General features: G+C 51.9%; 3 protein-coding genes across 3 annotated transcripts; 1 reads left to right on the top strand and 2 right to left on the bottom strand.

Annotated features, from left to right (window-relative positions):
* Window positions 1–146: 146 nt before the first annotated feature.
* Window positions 147–1266, bottom strand: LOC119158849 (heat shock protein 30C-like). The gene has a single exon (XM_037411242.1). The coding sequence runs from the start codon at window positions 890–892 to the stop codon at window positions 284–286; it is 609 nt and encodes a 202-aa protein (XP_037267139.1). The 5' UTR covers window positions 893–1266; the 3' UTR covers window positions 147–283.
* A 352-nt stretch (window positions 1267–1618) lies between these two features.
* Window positions 1619–2705, top strand: LOC119158850 (heat shock protein beta-11-like). The gene has a single exon (XM_037411243.1). It carries the CDS (start codon window positions 1840–1842, stop codon window positions 2554–2556), a length of 717 nt encoding a protein of 238 aa, XP_037267140.1. The 5' UTR covers window positions 1619–1839; the 3' UTR covers window positions 2557–2705.
* Window positions 2706–4662: 1957 nt separating this feature from the next.
* Window positions 4663–19199, bottom strand: RAB5C (RAB5C, member RAS oncogene family). The gene is made up of 6 exons (XM_037411210.1): window positions 19058–19199; window positions 9372–9616; window positions 8156–8307; window positions 7140–7262; window positions 6267–6360; window positions 4663–5847 (listed from the first exon to the last, which is right to left on the bottom strand). Exons 2-6 carry the CDS (start codon window positions 9535–9537, stop codon window positions 5732–5734), a joined length of 651 nt encoding a protein of 216 aa, XP_037267107.1. The 5' UTR covers window positions 9538–9616; window positions 19058–19199; the 3' UTR covers window positions 4663–5731.
* Window positions 19200–19221: the final 22 nt, after the last annotated feature.

Here is a 19221-nt window from a genome sequence, read left to right as displayed (position 1 = left end):
GCTGGGGGAGCTGCCAGGGACCTGCCCCCTGCCAGCACAGCCCGGCTCCCCGGGCTGCCATCGTCCTGCAGGGGCACAGCCAGCAGCATGGCAAGCACAGGGGGCCAGGCGAGACCAGCAAACACAGAAACCGTGCAAATAAAAGTCAGGAATATTTATTACATATCAAAAAAGCTACATATTTTGTGCAGAAACTCCCCTCACCGGGCCAGCGCGCAGCCCCGCTCTGCGGCCAGCAGCTGCCCTGGCAGCCGGGCTCAGCCCGGCCCCGTGCCGCTCCCCATCACGCCTTGGCCCGCTCGGCTCCGTCGTCGGTGCTGGCTGTCGGCTGGGCCACTGCTGGCCCCATCTGGATGGGCACGTTCCTCTCCGGGGCGGCCGGCAGGGCCAGCTTGGGGGCCTCGATGCGGAGCTGCCCCTCCTTGGACAGGGAGCAGGTCAGCGCCTCGGCGTCCACCTCCTCGGGCACGTCCCACTCCCGCTTCAGCACCTCGTACTTGTAGGAGAAGGAGCCCTTCTCATCCGTGCTCTGCGACTCCTTCTGCCCCACCAGCACCACCTTCCTGCCCACCACCTTCACCGACAGCTGCTCGGGCGTAAAGTCCTTCACGTCCTGGCAGACGGAGAAGCCCTCACTGGAGCCCTGGGTCAGGGCTGCGCTGGTGCTCGGGGCTCGCTCCGCAGCGATGCTGAGTCGGCTGGGGCTGCTCCCACTGCTCAGGAACTGCTCGAAGCTGCTCATGAACTCCCGAGCCCTCTCCATCTCCAGCCGCAGCTCCCGCTCCAGCTCAGCGAAGAGGGTGCCTGGATGTGGCCAGAGAGTGCGGATGGGTCCCAGCCATGGGAACAGCGAGCTGGACGTGGGCGGCATGAAGTGCAGGCGGCAAAGCATCTCTGCTGGTGTGTGCTCCCGGTGTGCGCTGCGGCTCTGCTCTGTGCAGGGACTGGAGCGGTGCTGAGCCGGGGCTGGGGAGCGGCAGGTTTTATCCTCCCTTGCCCAGGGGTGTGCCCCTTCCAGAACGCTCTCTCCCCACGCACCCTCCTGGAGCCATCGCCTATTTTTGAGAGACTGATCATCCACCAGCCAAAATAGCAGCGCCTGCTTCTGGGGACGCGTCACATGCCGCAAATAGGGAGCTGCGGTCACCGCTGGGAGCTCATGTTTCTGCAGAGCCACCGTGATGTAGCAACGCCTGCGGGACCCCCAGCCGGGGGTCAGCAAAGCCCTCCCTGGCCCCCGCGCCCGGGGGCTCGGCAGGCTGCAGGTCATGCTGTGCCAGCAGTGTAAGGATGGTGCCACCTTATAAACAATGTGTTCATACGTCACCCGCTGCCAGATGCCTCTCGCACTTTCCAGCCCCCCCACCCCCCCCCACCCCCCCCCACATCGCTGAGGCTGGCCGCTATCCCATCCTGGCCCGTCAGCACCTCGCCTGTGCACCCTGCCTGGGGAGGGGACCACGGGCTGGGTTCTGGTGTCCCTCCAGCAGCTGAGGGGCCTGAAAAGGGGGCAGGGGGCAGAGGGGGTCTCCTGCCTACAGGTAGGGAGGGAACAGGCCACAGGCAAGGCAGGGGAAGGCAGGGAGGAGCCCAGCCCCGCTGCCTGCCTGGGAAGCAGAAAGGCCACAGATTTTTGGCAGGGGTGTCTCAGGCATCCCGTTCGGAGCCTGAGGTGATGCTGCTAATTATAAGCCAGGAGAGCAGAGCTGCAAGACTAAGGGCGAAGGTATGCCGGGCACGACGTAAGAGGTGCCTCTCCTCATGGATGAGTAAGAAGAATGAGCTGGAACGGGCTGGAAAGAGCTGAACTCTTCGCCAGAGGATGACGTGCTGTACAGGATGAGGCCACTCCTCCCGGGAAGGGGAATAAAAGCCACAGGCGGCAGTGCCGAGGCAGAGTGTTCCCAGCTCACTGGAGACGGGACAGCAGCAGCAGCAGCAGCAGCAGCAGCAACAGCAACAGCAGCAGAGATGCTTTGCCGCATGCACCTCGCACCATTTGCCTCCAGCTCCCTGGCCAGCCGCCTGGGCACAGTGAGGACCCTCTGGCCGCACGCAGAGACCATCTTCACTGAGCTGCAGCAGGAGATGGAGAAAGCTCGGGAGTTCATGAGCAGCTTCGAGCAGCTCCTGAGCAGCCAAGGAGCCGCTGTCATGGAGCGAGCCCCGAGCACCAGCACGACCCTGACCCAGGGCTCCGGCGAGGGCTTCTCCGTCTGCCAAGACGTCAAGAACTTCGCTCCCGAGCAGCTGTCGGTGAAGGTGGTGGGCAGGAAGGTGGTGCTGGTGGGGCAGAAGGAGACGCAGAACGTCGATGAGAAGGGCTCCTTCTCCTACAAGTACGAGGTGCTGAAGCGGGAGTGGGACGTGCCCGAGGAGGTGGACGCCGAGGCGCTGACCTGCTCCCTGTCCAAGGAGGGGCAGCTCCGCATCGAGGCCCCCAAGCTGGCCCTGCCGGCCGCCCCGGAGAGGAACGTGCCCATCCAGGTCAGCCCCGCAGCCCCGCAGCCTGGACCAGCCTCCGAGGATGGAGCCGCCAACAAAGCCCGGGTGTAATGGGAAGGGAACCAACGGCCCACGGCGGGACCAGTACAGACAGCAGCAAGTCTCGGGTTTTAGCCCAAACAAGCTCCATCAGCGATGATGTCATTTTTTTCACTAAACTGGAATGTTTTTGTATTCAATAAAAATACTTTTGCATAGAACCTGCTTGTGCTCTCTTGGTGTTGACTGATGGGAAGGCTGGGCCCTGGTCTCAGCTCTTGATGCCAGAGGATCTGGATGCACAGAGAGGGAAGAACCTCCCCTGCTGCCTCAGGGCAGCACAGAATGGGGCCCACCACGGACCCAGAGGGAGGGAAGGGAACTGTGAGCACTGCTGCTTTGGGGGGGGGGGGATGCAGGAATCTGCCAAGTGGGGAGAGGCAGCCCCACTCACCTGCAGGGAGCAGAGGCAGCTCCCTCCTCATGCTGACAGCATCTGCACCAGCTCCACAGCCCCTCACTCGGTGGCCAGTGCTGCTGAATGGGAAGACAGCTTGGCTGGGTGTAGGGTGCCCCACTTCCCCCCCACCCACCCTGAAAAGGGGCTGCTGGAGCCCCCTGTGAGATCCCAGCAGCACAGAGGGTGGAAGCCCATTCCCAGGCATCGTGTAACCACCCGCGCTCAGGTCCGGGCAGGCAGCAGGTATGCAGGCAGGCACGCCTGTTTGTGCTAAAGCTGCTGGGAGCTCGGACAGCCCTTCCCCACAGCAAGGTGGCATCTGCTCCACAAAGCCCTGCTGCACACCTCTGCAGCTAGCCACAGGTCCCCAGCCACGAGCCCCCCGAGCTCAGCAGCATGAGACACCACTTAGGACATCACAGGCTCCTTCACAGCGACGGAGAGCCAGTCCTGGAAGGAGCCAGAAATGAAGCCATCAACCAAGAACCAAGGAAAAGAAGCCAGCAGATGGCAACAGCATCTTGCGTTGTGTTCACAAGATTGTTCAGATTTGGGATTAGGGAAGCGCTTCTCCAACAGGTCTGTTCCTTGCTGCCTGCAGAAACCAGCAGCACCAGTCCAAACCACACCAGAAGCAATGAGACCTGGGACGCCCCACAGAGGTCCCAAGCTCCTCTTGCACACAAGCTCCTTGCAGGCAACAGAGACAAGCAGCACCCGCTGCACACCAGGTGAGCTGATCCCACCTGAGGCCACCACAGCCCATGCTCCAGCCAGATGTCAGGAACTCAGTCACCAAACCACTCAAGCCCCTTCCTGCTTCCAGGATTTTAAGAAAATCCAGCATGAGCAAAAGGCACCAAGACCCCAGATAGAGGATGAAGCCCGCATGAGCCAAGGCTGTTCACACAGACAACTTTATTTGCAGCTACTCAGCAGAGCTTTCAGAGCCCCAACCCTGCAAGCCACGGGCAAGCCCAGCCCAGGGACAATCGCACAGCGGGCTGTAGCTGTGCCCCCCCACAGAGCTCCAGCAGCAGCCACGCAGCTGAGGAGAGGCAGCAGGCTCAAGAACCAGCACATCACAACCTTCAAGCTCTCCCAAGCACATCTGGTGCCGGCCCAGCAGCACACGTGGTAGAGCTGCAAGGGGGTGGCTCCGCATTCCACACTGACTCCAGGTCTCACCCATGGGTGTAAGGATCTAATTAGTCCATGCAGCAGTGACAGGAGAGAAGCATCTTTCAACATCATCACCCTCCAGGGACAGAGGCATTTTATTCATTAATACTTGAGCAGAGTATTCCCAAGCCTGTCCAGCCGAGCTCCTCTGCATACTGGTCCCCCAGCTCTTCCCAACCTGCACCGTAGATGGCTCCCCTAGAATATTCAGCAACAAGTAATTCCCCTATTTGCCTCAAGCTTCCTCACATGCAGCTACACAGCACACCACAAGCTTACCAAGCCACCTGCAGCATCGCTGTAAGGAGTTCCTGCCCCTTGAGGAGCTGGAGCTGCAGGACTCGGGCAGAGGGCCAAGGGCAAGCAGTTCCAGGCACCTCCCTGCCCCGGGAAGGAAGGTCACATCTCCCTGCAAAAGAGCTGGGTGTTGTACACACCACAAGCAGCCTAGCACATCTCTACCTCCGGCACCGCTGTTACATTTTGGCCCGCTCCCCTTCTGGTTTGAGCTGATTAAGAAACATGAACATTGTTGATTATGATAGGTTTATAAAAATTTTTTTTTTTTAATCACACAAAACTGAAGTCTGTGATGAAGACTAAGTTGACAGTTCCTCTTAAATACCAGTATGCATAAGACATTGCATTAGGCACTAGGCAGCAGCCAACATCAGTTAGAGTCTGGCAACAGAAGCCATTTTAATACCTCCCTTCACACTTCGTGGAATTACAGGCTTTTGCAATACATATTGTTTCCACTGACAAGTTATCCGAGGTTTCCCCCACCCCACCTCTGTACATCAGTAAACCATGTGTATTCACACTAGAGTAGGGTTAACAACATTAGTGGCATCACAACCATCAAAAAAAGGACAATTTTCTATACAAGATTTTTGCAAAAGTTGCAACAGGATTAGTGCATTACAACAGAACCAGAGATAGAAAAAAAAAAAAGAAGAGTTGGCATGCTAGAGTCCAACACAAATAAAGACAACAGGCAGCTAGTTGTATGTACTATATTGACAAGATACTGATTGGTTACATGAAGAAACATACAATACAAAATACAGAAGAAACCGGTTTTGCTTCCCTCTGCCCCACCCCAGAATACTCATAATCGATTTGGTCAATAAGTGGCTGAAAAGCCAGAGTTTGTCACTATAATGCTACAGTTTAGTGGTTGTTCTAGGCGTATCGTACTGGTATTAGCCTTAGCTTTTACACACGGGTAATTTTAAACAAGGTTGTCTAGTCTCAATATCCCTTTGTTTCCAATAGTGAACTACAGTACTGTGGGACCTGGGTGCTGCTGGCCCTCACCCACAGGAAGGGATGAGCTGGCTGGGCAGACACCAGGTCATGCATCCACCACCACCAGGAAGAGGGAAGAGCAGAAGTTCATATATTAAAAAAGTGACTTAAGACTTAGAATTGAATTAGTATTTGTACAGAAAGGTGCAGGTGGAAGAACTTCCTCCAGCCTATGATCAGAAAGGGATGGAGAAATCACAGCAGCCACCGGCAGCAGCCGCTCTACGGTAAGTGCGATTGTTAGCGTGGATTCCAGTCACGTCATTCGAGGGCTCGTCAGGTGGGAACGGCTGCTCAATTGCTGCAGCACTGGCTCCTGCTAGGCTGACTGCTCTCCTGAAGGTCAACCACCCGATTCCTACCTGGGCCACCAGGAACGTTCTGGGGTTCATTTTTTGGCAGTTTCTTGGCTAGAAAGAAACAAGACATTAGTCAGCTCCCCTGCAGAGGCCAGCCTCCTTCCCACTGCAGAGCACAGCTGGGCTCAGCCCTGCTCTGGCCCAAGCCCTCTCACCTCTTAAGGATTTTGGGATTGGACACTGCTAGCAGCACGAGTCCAGCAAACCAACCCTCTCCTACTTCTGGCTGTCATCAACCCCGCTCCTTCCTTACTCACAACCCCAGGTAAGGGGAGAGAGGGACCAGGCTTTGCAAGGCAAAAGCTCCAAACACTCAGGGAGCGACCGTACACCCCAGTGCAGCAAACTGGTCATCTGCTCCAGTAAGAGCCTCCAGACCCTGGCTGACATGGGAGCAACCATGGATTCCAGTGAGCTGCACTGCTGGTGTCAGAGCTGCTCCAGCCATCCTTCTGCACACAAGCTGTTACCTATTGCCATGAAGATTTCATTCACATTCATCGCTGTCTTTGCGGATGTCTCCATGAACAGCAAGCTGTTGTCATCTGCATATGTTTGTGCATCCTACAAACAATCACATTAGAGTGGTAAAGGCATCCTGCCAGGAGGAGGCCCAAGCAGGCTTCACGCACTTCACTTGTTGGCAAAGTAAACACTGCAGAAAAACTCTGTCCCACCTCAAGAAAATCATTCCCACCCCAATCCCTGACCCCATCTGGCCAGGACAGCTGGGAGACACACACCCCTGATAATGCTGCATGGCTGGTTGTCCCAGCAGCCGAACTGGGGTACAGCAGCACAGGCTGTTTGTGAGCCACTTCAGCCAAACGCAGACACAGCACGTCCCAAGCAGCACACCACCTTGTACTTTGGATAGCTGGGAGAGTAATACAGCCTGTAGATGCACCACAAGCAATCCTGTGCCGAGGTCTGAGATAAGAGCTTCTCCTTGAAAGCTTGCCTTAGACAAAGTAAGAGCTGTGAAGAGTAGAGAATGATGGGGAATGATCCTCCACGTGTCTTTTATCTAAACGACACCATTTCATACCCTGCTGAAGACAGCCCCAGAAGAGACTGAAGACAAAAGCCTGTGCTCTGCAGGCCTTTATTCTCCACATCTGTCATAACCGTTACCAACCAGAGCTACATGTGCTGTGAAAGGAGCGCACGGGAAAGGCAGGCTACAATTCACATTAAGTGGCATGCTGGGGTGCTCAGCAGCATAAATCTTGACTTCCACTCTCCCTCAAAGCATTTTGCACATAGCCACTACCTCCCCCACTTAAGCAAAAAACCTGCTTTCCTGACTGCTCAGGTAACAACTGATCCAGATTCCCACTCACCTGGAAGTCCACAGCTCTCTTGGTAGCAAGGTCTGCCTTGTTTCCTGCTAGTGCAATTACAATATTGGGGCTAGCCTGCCTCTGCAACTCTTTCACCCAGTTCTTGGCTCGTACAAATGTGTCCTGGAAGCAAACAGGAGGCAGCAGTCAGGAAGGGCAGCCTTTTCTAATCCACAGTGAAGATATGATTAGAACAAGTCTTTCCTGTAAGAAGTGTTCTGCCTTTACAGCACTTTGTAGCAGGATCCTTTATCAGCTTAGACAGCCTCGGTCAGAACCGAGGAAGAGGCCATTAGCAGTTTTTAAGGAACTCTGGACCTGCAGGCAGGCATCTGCAGGGACTCTGAACCCAGACACTCTCCCAGGGATCCCAGAAGCATCGACTGCAAGCACAGACACCTCCCCAGTAAACACTGACAGCCTGCCCTGGTTTCAGCTGGGATGGACTCAACTTTCTTCTCAGTAGCCAGTGCAGTGTGGGGTTTTGGCCGTGATGTGAGAACAATGCTGATAACCGCACTGATGTTTTTAGTTGTTGCTGGGTGATGTTTATACTAAATCAAGGACTTTTTGGCTCCCTGGGCCCTGCCAGCGAGAGGGCTGGAGGGAACTGGGAGGGGACACAGCCAGGACAGGTGACCCAAGGTAGCCAAAGGGATATTCCATACCATATGGCATCATGCTGGGTATATAAACTGGGGGAAGAAGGAGGAAGGGGGGGGACATCTGGCACTATGGCATTTCCCAATTAACCGTTACGTGTGACAGAGCCCTGCTGCCCTGGGGGTGGCCGAGCACCTGCTGCCCATGGGAAGCAGTGAATGAATTCCTTGCTTTGCTTTGCTTGCGTGCGCAGCTTTTGCTTTACCTGTTAAATTGCTCTTATCTCAACCCCAGAGTTTTACATTCTGATCCTCCCCCCCAACCTTCTGGGTGAGGGGCAGTGAGAGAGCAGCCACGTGGGGCTGGGTTGCCGGCCGGGGTTAAACCACAACACAGCCCTACGAAGTACTCACTGTGTTAGTGATGTCGTAGACAACAATGGCTGCCTGGGCACCTCGGTAATACATCGGTGCCAGGCTGTGGTACCGCTCTTGTCCTGCTGTGTCCCATATTTCAAACTTCACCGTTGTGTCATCCAGACAGACTGTCTGTGTTAGGAAGGCAGCTGAAAAAGAAGGTGCACATTTGCCTTACCTCCAGCTGGAGAGCCCCTGCAAGCAAGAGCCAGGAGCTTGGAGCAGCTCTGCTTTTGCACGGGAGCGAGTAGAAGCCCCAGACAGAGGCCAGTGCAGTGCCCTTTGCTGTGGAAGTCGCAGCTCTGCTGCATCATCAAGCCCCTTGCACCCAGGAACCCAAGAGCCACCACAGAGCCGACGGGAAGGTGGCCCTGAGCCCAGGCAGCAGTCAGCCACCAGAGCAGCAGCACTGCCGGTCCCTCCCACAGACATACAGTACAGCTGCAGCATCGCTGGGATTAACTTTGGAAAGCACCACAGTACCAAAGCACTGAAGTCAGCCCAGTTACACTGCACCCCCCAATTTAGTAACTGGTTATTTTCTTGTTCCAGCAAGTATAATATCATGCATTACAACTAGAATAAAGGCAAGCAGCCCTGGACACAGACTGAAGCAGAACAGCAGAGTGCCCACATAGCCCTCTGCAGCACAGCATTATGCCTTGCTTGCCCATAAGCTATATTTACAGCTATACTTACTCCTTGCATGGGTTACTATAGGGACAAATCAAGCTTTTTCTCAGTACACACCTAGTATTACTGCCCAGAGACCCAGGTGCCGACTGACCTTTGACTGGTGACACTGTGGTAACTATTTCAAGCTAAAGAACTACCAGACCTGAAAGAGCTGTGGAAGTAGTTAATAGTATCAGGCTGGAAACAGCCCCAAAATCCCAGGTCATGGTCTGAAAAGATAATTAAGGGCTATGAACTAAGCTGAAGGCCTCTGTTCTAATTAGAAGCAGGAATTCAAGCGCTGGAAGCAAAGACGCCTTAGAGGCAGAGCGCACAGTTGCCATAGCATTACTCTCTGCTGTGCTGATCTTCACACTAACAAACAACTTGTAAACCAAGAGTTGAAGCATTAGCTGCTTGACTATTTATAGCAAAAACCCCAGACCAGACTGAAACAGCCATTATTACTTCTGACACCCTGGACTGCATCAGGGAGGCCAGCACCTTCTAGCCGTAGGCATCTGGAGTTGGGACTCACCTCCAATCGTGCTCTCCTGGTACTCATGGAACTGCCCCTTCACGAAGCGCAGGACGAGGCTGGACTTCCCCACTGCCGACTCTCCCAGAAGAACAAGTTTAAACTGGCAGATTTTGTTTCCAGCAGCTGGTCCATTCGGTCGAGCAGCTCCACCTCGACCTGCCATTGTGGCCTAAGTGCAGGAGTGCCAAGAGTTAAGGATGCTGCAGGTTCTGCACTGGGATCCACCTGGAGGCAGGCTGCAACTGGAGGAAGAAGAAGTCAGAGTTAGTGACATGCTCATGGACCAGCCGTACCAGTTCCAGAGGGTGGGTTTGATCTCCAACCACCATCAGCACAGGCAGGTGGTGACTTCTTCCTACGGTGGAAAGTTATCAGCTGCATGCACCACAGCACTATTGGGCAGATTCTGTCAGTCAGCAGCTCCTTCAGCAGGACCTTAAGTCTTCTGAGCCTCCTTGGAGAAAGGATATTGGTAACACAAGGTTTCCTCCCCACCAGTGGGCCCTCCAGCACTTCCACTATGTGTGGACATTGCACACACCTTGCTAGGGTGAGGCAAGTAAAGAATACTCAGCACACCAGTTGGTGTTTTAGAGCTTTGTCTATGAACAACAATTACTGCAGTGCATGGAGGCAACAGAGATTGACCTTTAGCTCCTTCCACCTCTGAGTTCATAAGGCAGCAACTTCAGACATCAATGCAATACAGAGATGAGTGCCACACGTAAGCAGTTACGGGGTGTAGTTGTGTCAGCCCTTCAGGTCGTAAGGCATTCAGACAAAGGGAGTTTCTAGATGCAGTTAGTTTAGAAGCACTCACACCAACCCACTAAATACTGCATCTTAGAGCAGTCCCAAGGGGCACCTCTGAATTGCCACCCAGCAGCCTGTCACAGGGAGCGAAGTTATTTGGTAGCAGCCGCTCTCTGGGCACCAGCTGCCTGTTCAGAAGCTAAAAGCAACTCCCCCCCATCCCTGCTGCAAAGGGGTACTGACCCCCAACAGTCTCAACAGCTTGATCCAAACGCAGAGGCAATACCTGACACTTCCCACACCCTGCCCGGCTGCCTCAGTGCCCTTATCCCCAACCATTCCAGGTCCAGGCTACTGGCCACGTTCTTCACGACCATTCAAATCCAGCTATGCTGAGCAGCACAAACAGGGAGCATCACCCACAATCAGACCTGCCACCCCATCTCCCCAGCACCAAATCTCTAGAGTTGTGCAGAAGCACAAAACCATTGCAAGAACAGCAAGACAAGCTGGTTTACACCCATAGTTAACCACAAGTGAAGTCTCAGTGCCTTCTTAACCAGTTAGCTCAACCGCCTGCAGCAGACAACAGGAGTCCTTTCAAAGCGTGCGGTTACACAGATTTAGGCATATTTGCTGTACCCATCACAAGTCCCACTCCCTGTCAAGGAGAAATGCTACAACTGATTGCATCTGCTCTGTATCGCCACTTTTCCTTCAGCTCTCATAACTCAAGCTTCTCGTTAACAGAGACAACTGCAAAAAATCCCCTGAAAGCCAATTTCTCCTTCTTCTGCATGCATTCCCAAGGAGACTCCGGGTATGCTCCGAGTAGATCCAGCATTTACCCAGCAAAAATCAGATTCCTGAGAATAAGAAACTTAAAGCAAGTTGAAATCTGATCGGGAGTGTCCTGTGAACAAGGCTCAGGCTTGCCTGAGTACACAGGCTTACCAAAAGTGTATTGAATACCTGCTTTCCAGAGCAAAACCTGTCCAGTTGTGACTGCTGTGAGGCTACTTTAAGTAGGTCTCACATTTAAACTCAATTCCCTAGTTTGATAGGAAACCTACAGACATTCCAGTCCAAGGGCTCATCCAGAGCAGTGGCTCATTAGCTTATCAGCTGGAGAACCTCTTCAGCTTTTGAAACACAAAAGGTCTTGAGCATACTCTGACCTACAGAGACAGTCAACCTCAAATTGTTTTGTCCAGGAGGCAAGTCAGAAAGCTCCTGTTAAGCCAGCACCATTCACTGTAGGCAGGAAAGAACCCACGAGGAGTAGTTGTGAAAAAGCCACTGCTCTGAGTGGCCTGGCCAGTCCTGGGTTAAGTCAGTTCAGAGCTGGGTCCTTGCAAAGGCTAGTCAGGACTCCCACCTTCTCTTCTGAAAAAGGACACACACTGTTTTGACAGGATGAGAAAGCCTGATAGGAAGCAAATTAGCAACTTGTTTTTCTGGACAGTGAGGAAGCAGCATTTTGCAGCTCTGGCCAGGAGCTGCTTGGTTACCACCACATTTGAGAGGCCCATCAGCAGCTCTGTATCTCTACCCACCTGAAAATGTTTCCACCTTTTACAGTTTCTCCTCCAGCCAGAGTTTGGAAGGGAACAACTTTTGCTTGTTTAACCTTGCATTCATTTACCAGGGCAGTCTATCAGCAGTACGCAAGCTCTGCCACCGGTTCAGGCTAACATTCTGCACATTAAACGCCACGTGAATCACGCCTCTGAGTTATGACCTCCTGAAATATGATAGGGGTGATTCCCAGAGCAAAACAAGGAAACAAGCCTGTTGACATCCTCAAGTCTTAGCATGACCTATATTTCACAGATCTCTTTCATTTTGCCATCTGGTTGTGCTATGTGAACTCAAACTACCTAGGCAAGCACATCCCTATATCCAACTTCTCACCAAGAGCTACTGATCAGAGCAAGCACTCAAGCAGCTAGAGCCTTTGGCCACTTAATTATGGACAACCTGATCATAATCTAAAGATGGTTTGAAGTCTGGCTGCAGGATTGCATGACTTCATGTCCACCTGAGAAGCTGCCAGATCTTTGGGATACTTTGGTGGAAGTTCAGATGACTAACTCATCGCTGAGGGTCGCGGGCTAAGAACATACATGAGATCAGGACAACCAGCTTCGCAACTCAGCACATGTTCACAGCAAGACCAAATAACTGAAGCAGGTGGCTACCAAAGCTGTAGACAGTGAGAAGTCTCCTTCGAGGGATGATTACTTCGGCACCGTTTGCCAATGCCAGCATCTTTGAGGATCCCTGTCAAACAGAACTCCACTCTGAACACAGAAATAACAGCCAACTAAATTATACAGCCTGGATCTGCGCTAGATCAGCCCACACCAACCAGTGAATATCGGGTTGAGAAACAGGGAGTGCTTCATGCTGTATGAAGCAGTTTCTGATGCTCAGGGAGGCTTTCATTCCCCCCTCTTCCAGAGTGGATGGGGTAGGCACCCCTCCTGCTCCCTGTAAACACAGACCGACCAAGCTACAGCGATCTTGTGCAGAAAAGCAAAAGTTGCAGCTTGCCATACTCATTCAAGTAGTCAAGGCCATGAGAAGGAAGGGTATGATAGGGTATTCATCTAATCAAGATTAACTAGTACTAATTTTCCTACTAGCTTCTTGTAACTAGTGAAACACAGCAGCTTATAATGCCACAAGATCCATAAAAAGGGACATGCTGGTTTGTTTGCTTGCCCTATCTGCCTCCTGCTTACTGAGGCATATGCAGGAGCTCTGCATCACACAGAAAAAAATACCCATATTTTTAATTGAAAACACTTGGAACAGTCTCTGGAGATCAAAGACAAGTTTCAACACCTGTCCCTGCAACCAGGAACTCTAGGTCTATCATTTTTGCAGTTTATGCCCCTCAACACCTCACCTGCTTGCCAGGACTTGTTGTAGGGGCTTGTACACTTCCATGAATACCAAATTCAAGACTTTGAGTGGCAATTACTACCAGATGCCCATGTTAACCCCCAGATGAGACAATCGCTTCACAAGATTCCCTACCACAGGGAAGCTGCTAGGTGTCAGAAGTTACAGCATCTGATATTTTTGCCCCATGTCCACCCAGCAGCAAGAACTACTCACAGCTGGTGACATTTAGAAACCCAATCCTGAAGAATCTAGTTACCCAAGAGGGCTGCTTCTGCTCTCAGCTATGCAAGAAGCCATTTCTCTGGGGATTTGTTGGCTTAGAATCAAAATACTCAAGACAAAAGCCCAAGTATTTATCTTGTTAAATAGCTGACAGCATTACATGAATTCCTTGGCAAAGAAAGTCTGAAGTTACCGAGTGGTTCTGCTTCACCTAAGGCTGAATGGGCAGCTGGCCAGCGCCAGCAGGAACTTTGTGCTACCTTGCTCCCACCCAGAACTGGCAAGTCACCTTTAGGACCCAGATTCACAAGCAACTTCCACAAGCCTGCCCAGCAGCAAGTGCAGGACCCACCTGAACAACCCACAGGCTCCACCAGCCCAGAACAGCATAGCACGGAGCATCAGCCTGATTTTCCAACATATTAATATGATTAACAAGAGCAAACTTTAAAAGCCTTACTTGCAGCAGGGTCCATGCTGCAGAGGAAGGAGGAGCAGACCCAGCTCTTACAGATTAAATGAGCTGAGCCAAGAGACAGGCTTGAAGTCCAGACCTCAGTCCCTCAGCCCCATGGTCTGATCAGTTTTAATACTTCATCTTTCTACAGACACCATGCACTTCCCTTTACAAACAAAGAGCGCTTACTCTCTTGATCAGTAAAGCTATAATCTGGAGCTTCAGTAACAGCTCTAAATTAGGGAACTAGTCATCACGGTTGTCAGGAGCTGCGCTACAGCCTTAAAATGCAGATTCACAGACCTAAATCAGCCCAGCGAGCAGTTCCAGAAGTATTCCTATGGTTGTTACACTATCACAAGTTGGTCACAACTCTCCACAGGGTCCCATGCCCTAGCCTCCCAAAGACTTGGGCACAGTCATTTTAATTTAGAGGCAAATAGGATTTACGTTGGCAAAAAGTTAAATTACTTTTTGTTGATAGCTGCAGTCCTGACCAAGTATAGTAGAATCTTTAATACCAGCTCCTTTTCGTGCTTTTAATACACACATCTGTTTCCTGACATCTGCAGAGCCCCGGCCTCTGAAGCAGCCCCAGCAGCCGGCTGTTTTTCAAAGCAGCTTTTCAAAAACAATTCTATCTGAGATTTCAAGGCCACTACCCTGCAGTTACCACTCAATCCAGCACAGATGCTCCGTGCAGCTGAGCTAGCGGGACAGTACAACACAGTTACCCCCAGCTGGGCACACCAGCAGAAGAGGCTCTTCCATCCCTTCCCGATGCAGGCTGAAGCCTGGGCTTGGGAAGGACAGCTGCCAAGCACAGCGAGGGGAGCCACCTCCCTTCGGTCACCTCTAAAGCTGGATTAACAAAGCCTTTGAGGCAAGACAAGGAGTCGTGATGAAGACCAAGTTTCTGCTGAGCCCAAGCAGCCAAGCCAGAGATCCAGACAGGCAGTGCTGTACTTGCACAAGATCATCTGAAGTTCAGATCAACTCAGAACGCTTCTGTATACAGCCCAAGACTAAATCTCATTTGCTAGATGACATCTGCCTGAGCTAGGGCAAGTCAGCTCTAAGGCCATTAGGAAACTATCAAGGCAGGAACACTCGTGCATCCTGCAAAGCTGATCGGACTCTGGAAGACTAGCTAAAAAGCACAGCCTGCACGACTGAGTCGAGAAGTGCAGAACTTTGGTCAGAGGAAGTGATCAAGCTCCCTCAAGCTTTTTTCTAGCCAGTTTAACCCCATACTACTCCCCTCAAAAGGGCTTCCTAGGTTTAAGTGGTTATTCTTTACCAGGAATTCTTAAAAACACCTCATGAGGTAAAAAGACACCACACTTACTGACGCTACCTTGGGGCTACGGTTTTTTAATACTCAAAAGACAGCTGACTAGGTATCAGCAACAAGAGTTATTACCACATTGGTCACACAGGCAGCAGAAGGAAGTTCCATGCCTAATCCAGTGGCAGTTTTAATTCTGCAGAACAGCATGACTAATTGCTTTTAAAACTGCAGTTAGCATCCTACTAGATCACCACAGCTGAACACAGACAGTGAGACAAAGCTGAGGTGTAGTGCTTCTGCCTGGTCCTCGTGTATCAAGAACGCAACAGGGATAACACCAGAACTCACATTCTAACAAGGGCCACCAAACCTCTACTTGTGTTGACATCATGGCAAGAACTCACACCAGATCCGAGTGATGAAGACCCATGAACGCAAGCTTTCAGTACTGCTTCAGTCAAGCTCTACTTTAACCACGTTATGGAGACAATACATTTGCAAAGATTGCTTTAAAAAGAGCAGAATGAGAAGCAGCAGCTTTCTACCAAGTATTATCAAGGCATGAATTGCAGCAAAAGACTTCTGTGGAAGAGTTTTGTATCACCTTCATTTCATTAAGTGTCTCACTAGCTGGAGGGAGCATCCATATTCCCAGTCCTCACACTAACTCCTTCCTGGGGGGTCTTACCTACTTTCAATTATCCTTGATACTGCAAGAACGTAGCCCTATTTCACAGAAGATGAGGCACAGCTAGGCTGAAGGGGTAAGTCATGAGTGCAGTCTGGTCCAACTAACTATAAACTGAACAAAACCATCAAGTTTTTAATTCTGCAAGCAAGGCTCTTAACTCCTGTTCTTGACATTTTCCACTGCTCAGCATGCCCTCAAAAGACACAGCTTAATTCTGACCAGAAGTCCAGCAACACGTGCCTTTAGATTGCACCTACTCTTCATGAAGAAGGTATGATCATTAAACGATGCAAAGCAGAAAACTGCCATCTTTGCTGCAAAAGAATCAGTGACCTTCATAATATCTTTTCCAGGCTGCACAAAGATCTCTTGCCTCCAGTAGCTCTTTATTTGGAGTTCCACCAAACAAAAGCAAACATGAAAACCAGTGTTTTCTTATCTGTTTATGTAGAACTACTCCAGCAGTTCATTCCTGTGCTCCAGGGGAGGAAAGCATTCCTTTTAGGATTTAGATGAAGCTTTATTCTTCCCCACACTGTCACTTCCAGGAGGGTTCATTGTTTCTGGCTAGCATTTGGAGTGTTTTAGTAGAGTTACTCTAATGACGTAACAGAACTTGCATAAGAGGACTTCAAACTTCATACCCCAAGGGAAGAAAACGCTGACTCCACCATTTCTACATTCTACCCTCTTTTAAGTATGCTGACCGAAATACTTTGGGCTACACCCACTTCATTAGAAGCGTTCCCATTTCATTTCCTGTATCTAGAAGTACTTGGCATTCTTTCCCCCTCCCTTTTCAGGGAAATGCCATGACCACCTATCCACTAAACATGCAGCAGTTTCAGAAGTTATGGTGATTTGTAGAAGAATGACTAGCAGGACCTAGAGCAATTCCAGAGCTGATCCCTCTTTAGATGCAGAAGAGCTTTGCTGTGAGGGAGATAATTGTCATCACAACAATTAAGTTTGGCCAAGCACACAAAGCATGAATACATTACTAGTATGTTTTGTTTCAGACGCTGCCCAGCCCCCTCTTGGCTTCACTAGTAAAGCAAACGGGCCTAAACCCAACTTGCTTCATAGTAAAGCTAAACAAGTGTTTTATTTTACTATATTCATATCCACACATCACACTAGCCTTCCCCTTACTGCTCTCTGATAATTTAAACCCTTCTTCAGGAGTCCCACTTCATCTTGCCCGCGTTGCTCCCTCACCTGAAGGGGTATCAGCACAGACTTAAACAGCCTCGAGGGACCTACACTGCCTGGCACTATCTTAAAGCCAATGTCATCTAAATTAGCCAGTGTATCTTAGAGGGAAAGATTGCCTCTAGAGGTAGATTTTTGCTATGAGTAGTTGAGTGTTCAGACATACTGTTGAGATTCAAGAATTCTTAAATCTGAGATTATTTGAGCACCGAGTCCCAGTTACTGAATCTAAGCATTGCTTTTCTTAACCTTAGAGGTCTCTATAGACTCATGCTTTACCTGCTCTCCTCACTCCAAGAACGCATTCAGGCCAACATTGTCTTGGATCTGCCTACACACACTATTCTGAACTCCTCACCCTTTCCAGTCACAGTTCTTTCATCTTATTATCCAGTTAAGCTGAAAAAATAGAAAAGACTTTTCAAGTCAAGGCAGTAGCGAATATCTAAGAGGATATTCCAAGAAAGTTCACTCAGACAGCATGGCGTGTCAAGCTAATATGAATCAGAAGCATCTTTCTTTTTTTGGTCTCCACCAAGCTCCAGAGTCCTGCCTTCAGTGTAGGCTCAGGAGTCCTAACTTAGTGCCAAGCATGACATCAGTTCCGCTATAACCAGGGCAGCTCAAATATACGTTGACCCACCACACACAAAAACCTAAGAATAGTAGATGCGAGTCGTTCCACCTAAGACTTAAAATAGTACCTTGGTGTACTCTCTTCCCTCCGATTTCCTTACATGCCTGGAAACAGTCAAGGTCAGAACTCTGACAGCCACGTACAAAAGCAACAAGCTAAAAGGTCAGCTGAGATCAGGTCACCACTTTATTTAGTCTCGCTGGCAGACCAGTTTACTGCAAGAGTCATGGTTAGTTAGCAGAGGGCAACTACAACTGTCACTGCTCCTCACAGCCTCCTATCCAGCCCCAGGAGTTTTAGCAGCACCTTGAGCACTACCAGAAACAAGGGTCGAGCAACTTCCACAGGATTTAGCACAACAAACCTGTCGCTCACACTTACATCTGCACTGTTAGCCTCTGCAGGATCACATACCAACTACAGTCTCAGCTTACATGCAGTGGTCTCTCCCCCCGTGCTGAAGATCCGAGGGTGGCCTTGCATCTGAACGCAGCTAGGTTTCCTTCCAGACAAGCTACAAAACTTCCTTGCAGACTTTAAGCCTCACTCAAGAGCCTGCAGCACAACATTTCACTTCACAAGCGCCCCTTGGGGAGGCACAGGGGCTGCGTTTGTCACCAGCAGCAATCCAGAATAGCCTCCATTCCACTAGAAACTATTTTCAGCAGATAAAGTCACATCCTTCATTTAGACAGTTCTCTACTCAGGAACCTGGCCGGGCTTTCAGACTTCTAGAGTTTCTATTCCCACCTCAGCAGCTGACTAGCTACGACAGAACATTACACCACCGCTGCCCTTACAGGTGCCACACCTTCCCCAAATTCCATTTAACTTTCAGTCGGCGCTACAAGAGAGACAAAGGAGTTGGGAAACAGCAGCCGGGCAGACACAGCGCACCGACAGCGGGCACTTGCTACCGAGTCCTTCCGACGTACGGGGAGCAGCAGCCCGGAGGGGTGCAGGACTGAGCCCTCACCGGGCAGGCACGGCGCTCCCCTCGAGTTAGAGACCGTCACCTTCGCCGCGGGCTCCCTTCCCCGGGTACGGCTCCCTGTGAAGTCAGTGCCACGCTCCGCCTGGCCGGACCGCCGGTGCACGGCGGCAGCGCCGCTCCCCCGCCTCGCCAGGACACCCGGCGGGTCCGGCTCGCCCAGGACCCGGCGAGGGGGCGTTATTTCGGGCAGCCACGGAGGCCGGAGTCCCCCGTCCCGCTGACGGCAGCACCAGCTCGCTCCAGAGCCCGGCTCACGCAACCTCACGGCGCAGCCGGGGCGCGGCAGCCTCGCCTCACCCGGTACAGCGGCGCCCCCAAGCCGCTCCCACCGCGGGGCCCCCGCGGCCGCCTGCCCCAGCCGGCCAGGCTCCCGGGGAGCCGGCTCTGCGGCACACGGCCCCGGAGGCAGCTGGGTCCGCAGGCCAGGCCCCACCCGGAGCAGGGCTCGGCACCGAGCCGCGCCAGGCCCCACCGCAGAGATGTGGGATGAACCACCCCGCCGGCCCCACTCACCGCCTGGAGCGCCGCTCCCCCCACCGCAGGTGAGTCTCGCAGGCCCCGGCCCTTACTTCCGCCTTTACCCGTTCCGCTTCCGGATCCGCCCACCCCTTCCGCTCCCAGCCCGCCGGCCACAGGCAGCGACACCTGCCAATCAGACGGGCCCCGCCCCGCTGGAG

Source organism: Falco rusticolus, chromosome 18 (assembly GCF_015220075.1).
Source record: "Falco rusticolus isolate bFalRus1 chromosome 18, bFalRus1.pri, whole genome shotgun sequence".
NCBI lineage: Eukaryota > Metazoa > Chordata > Aves > Falconiformes > Falconidae > Falco > Falco rusticolus.
This window is presented reverse-complemented; position numbering and strand designations above follow the sequence as displayed.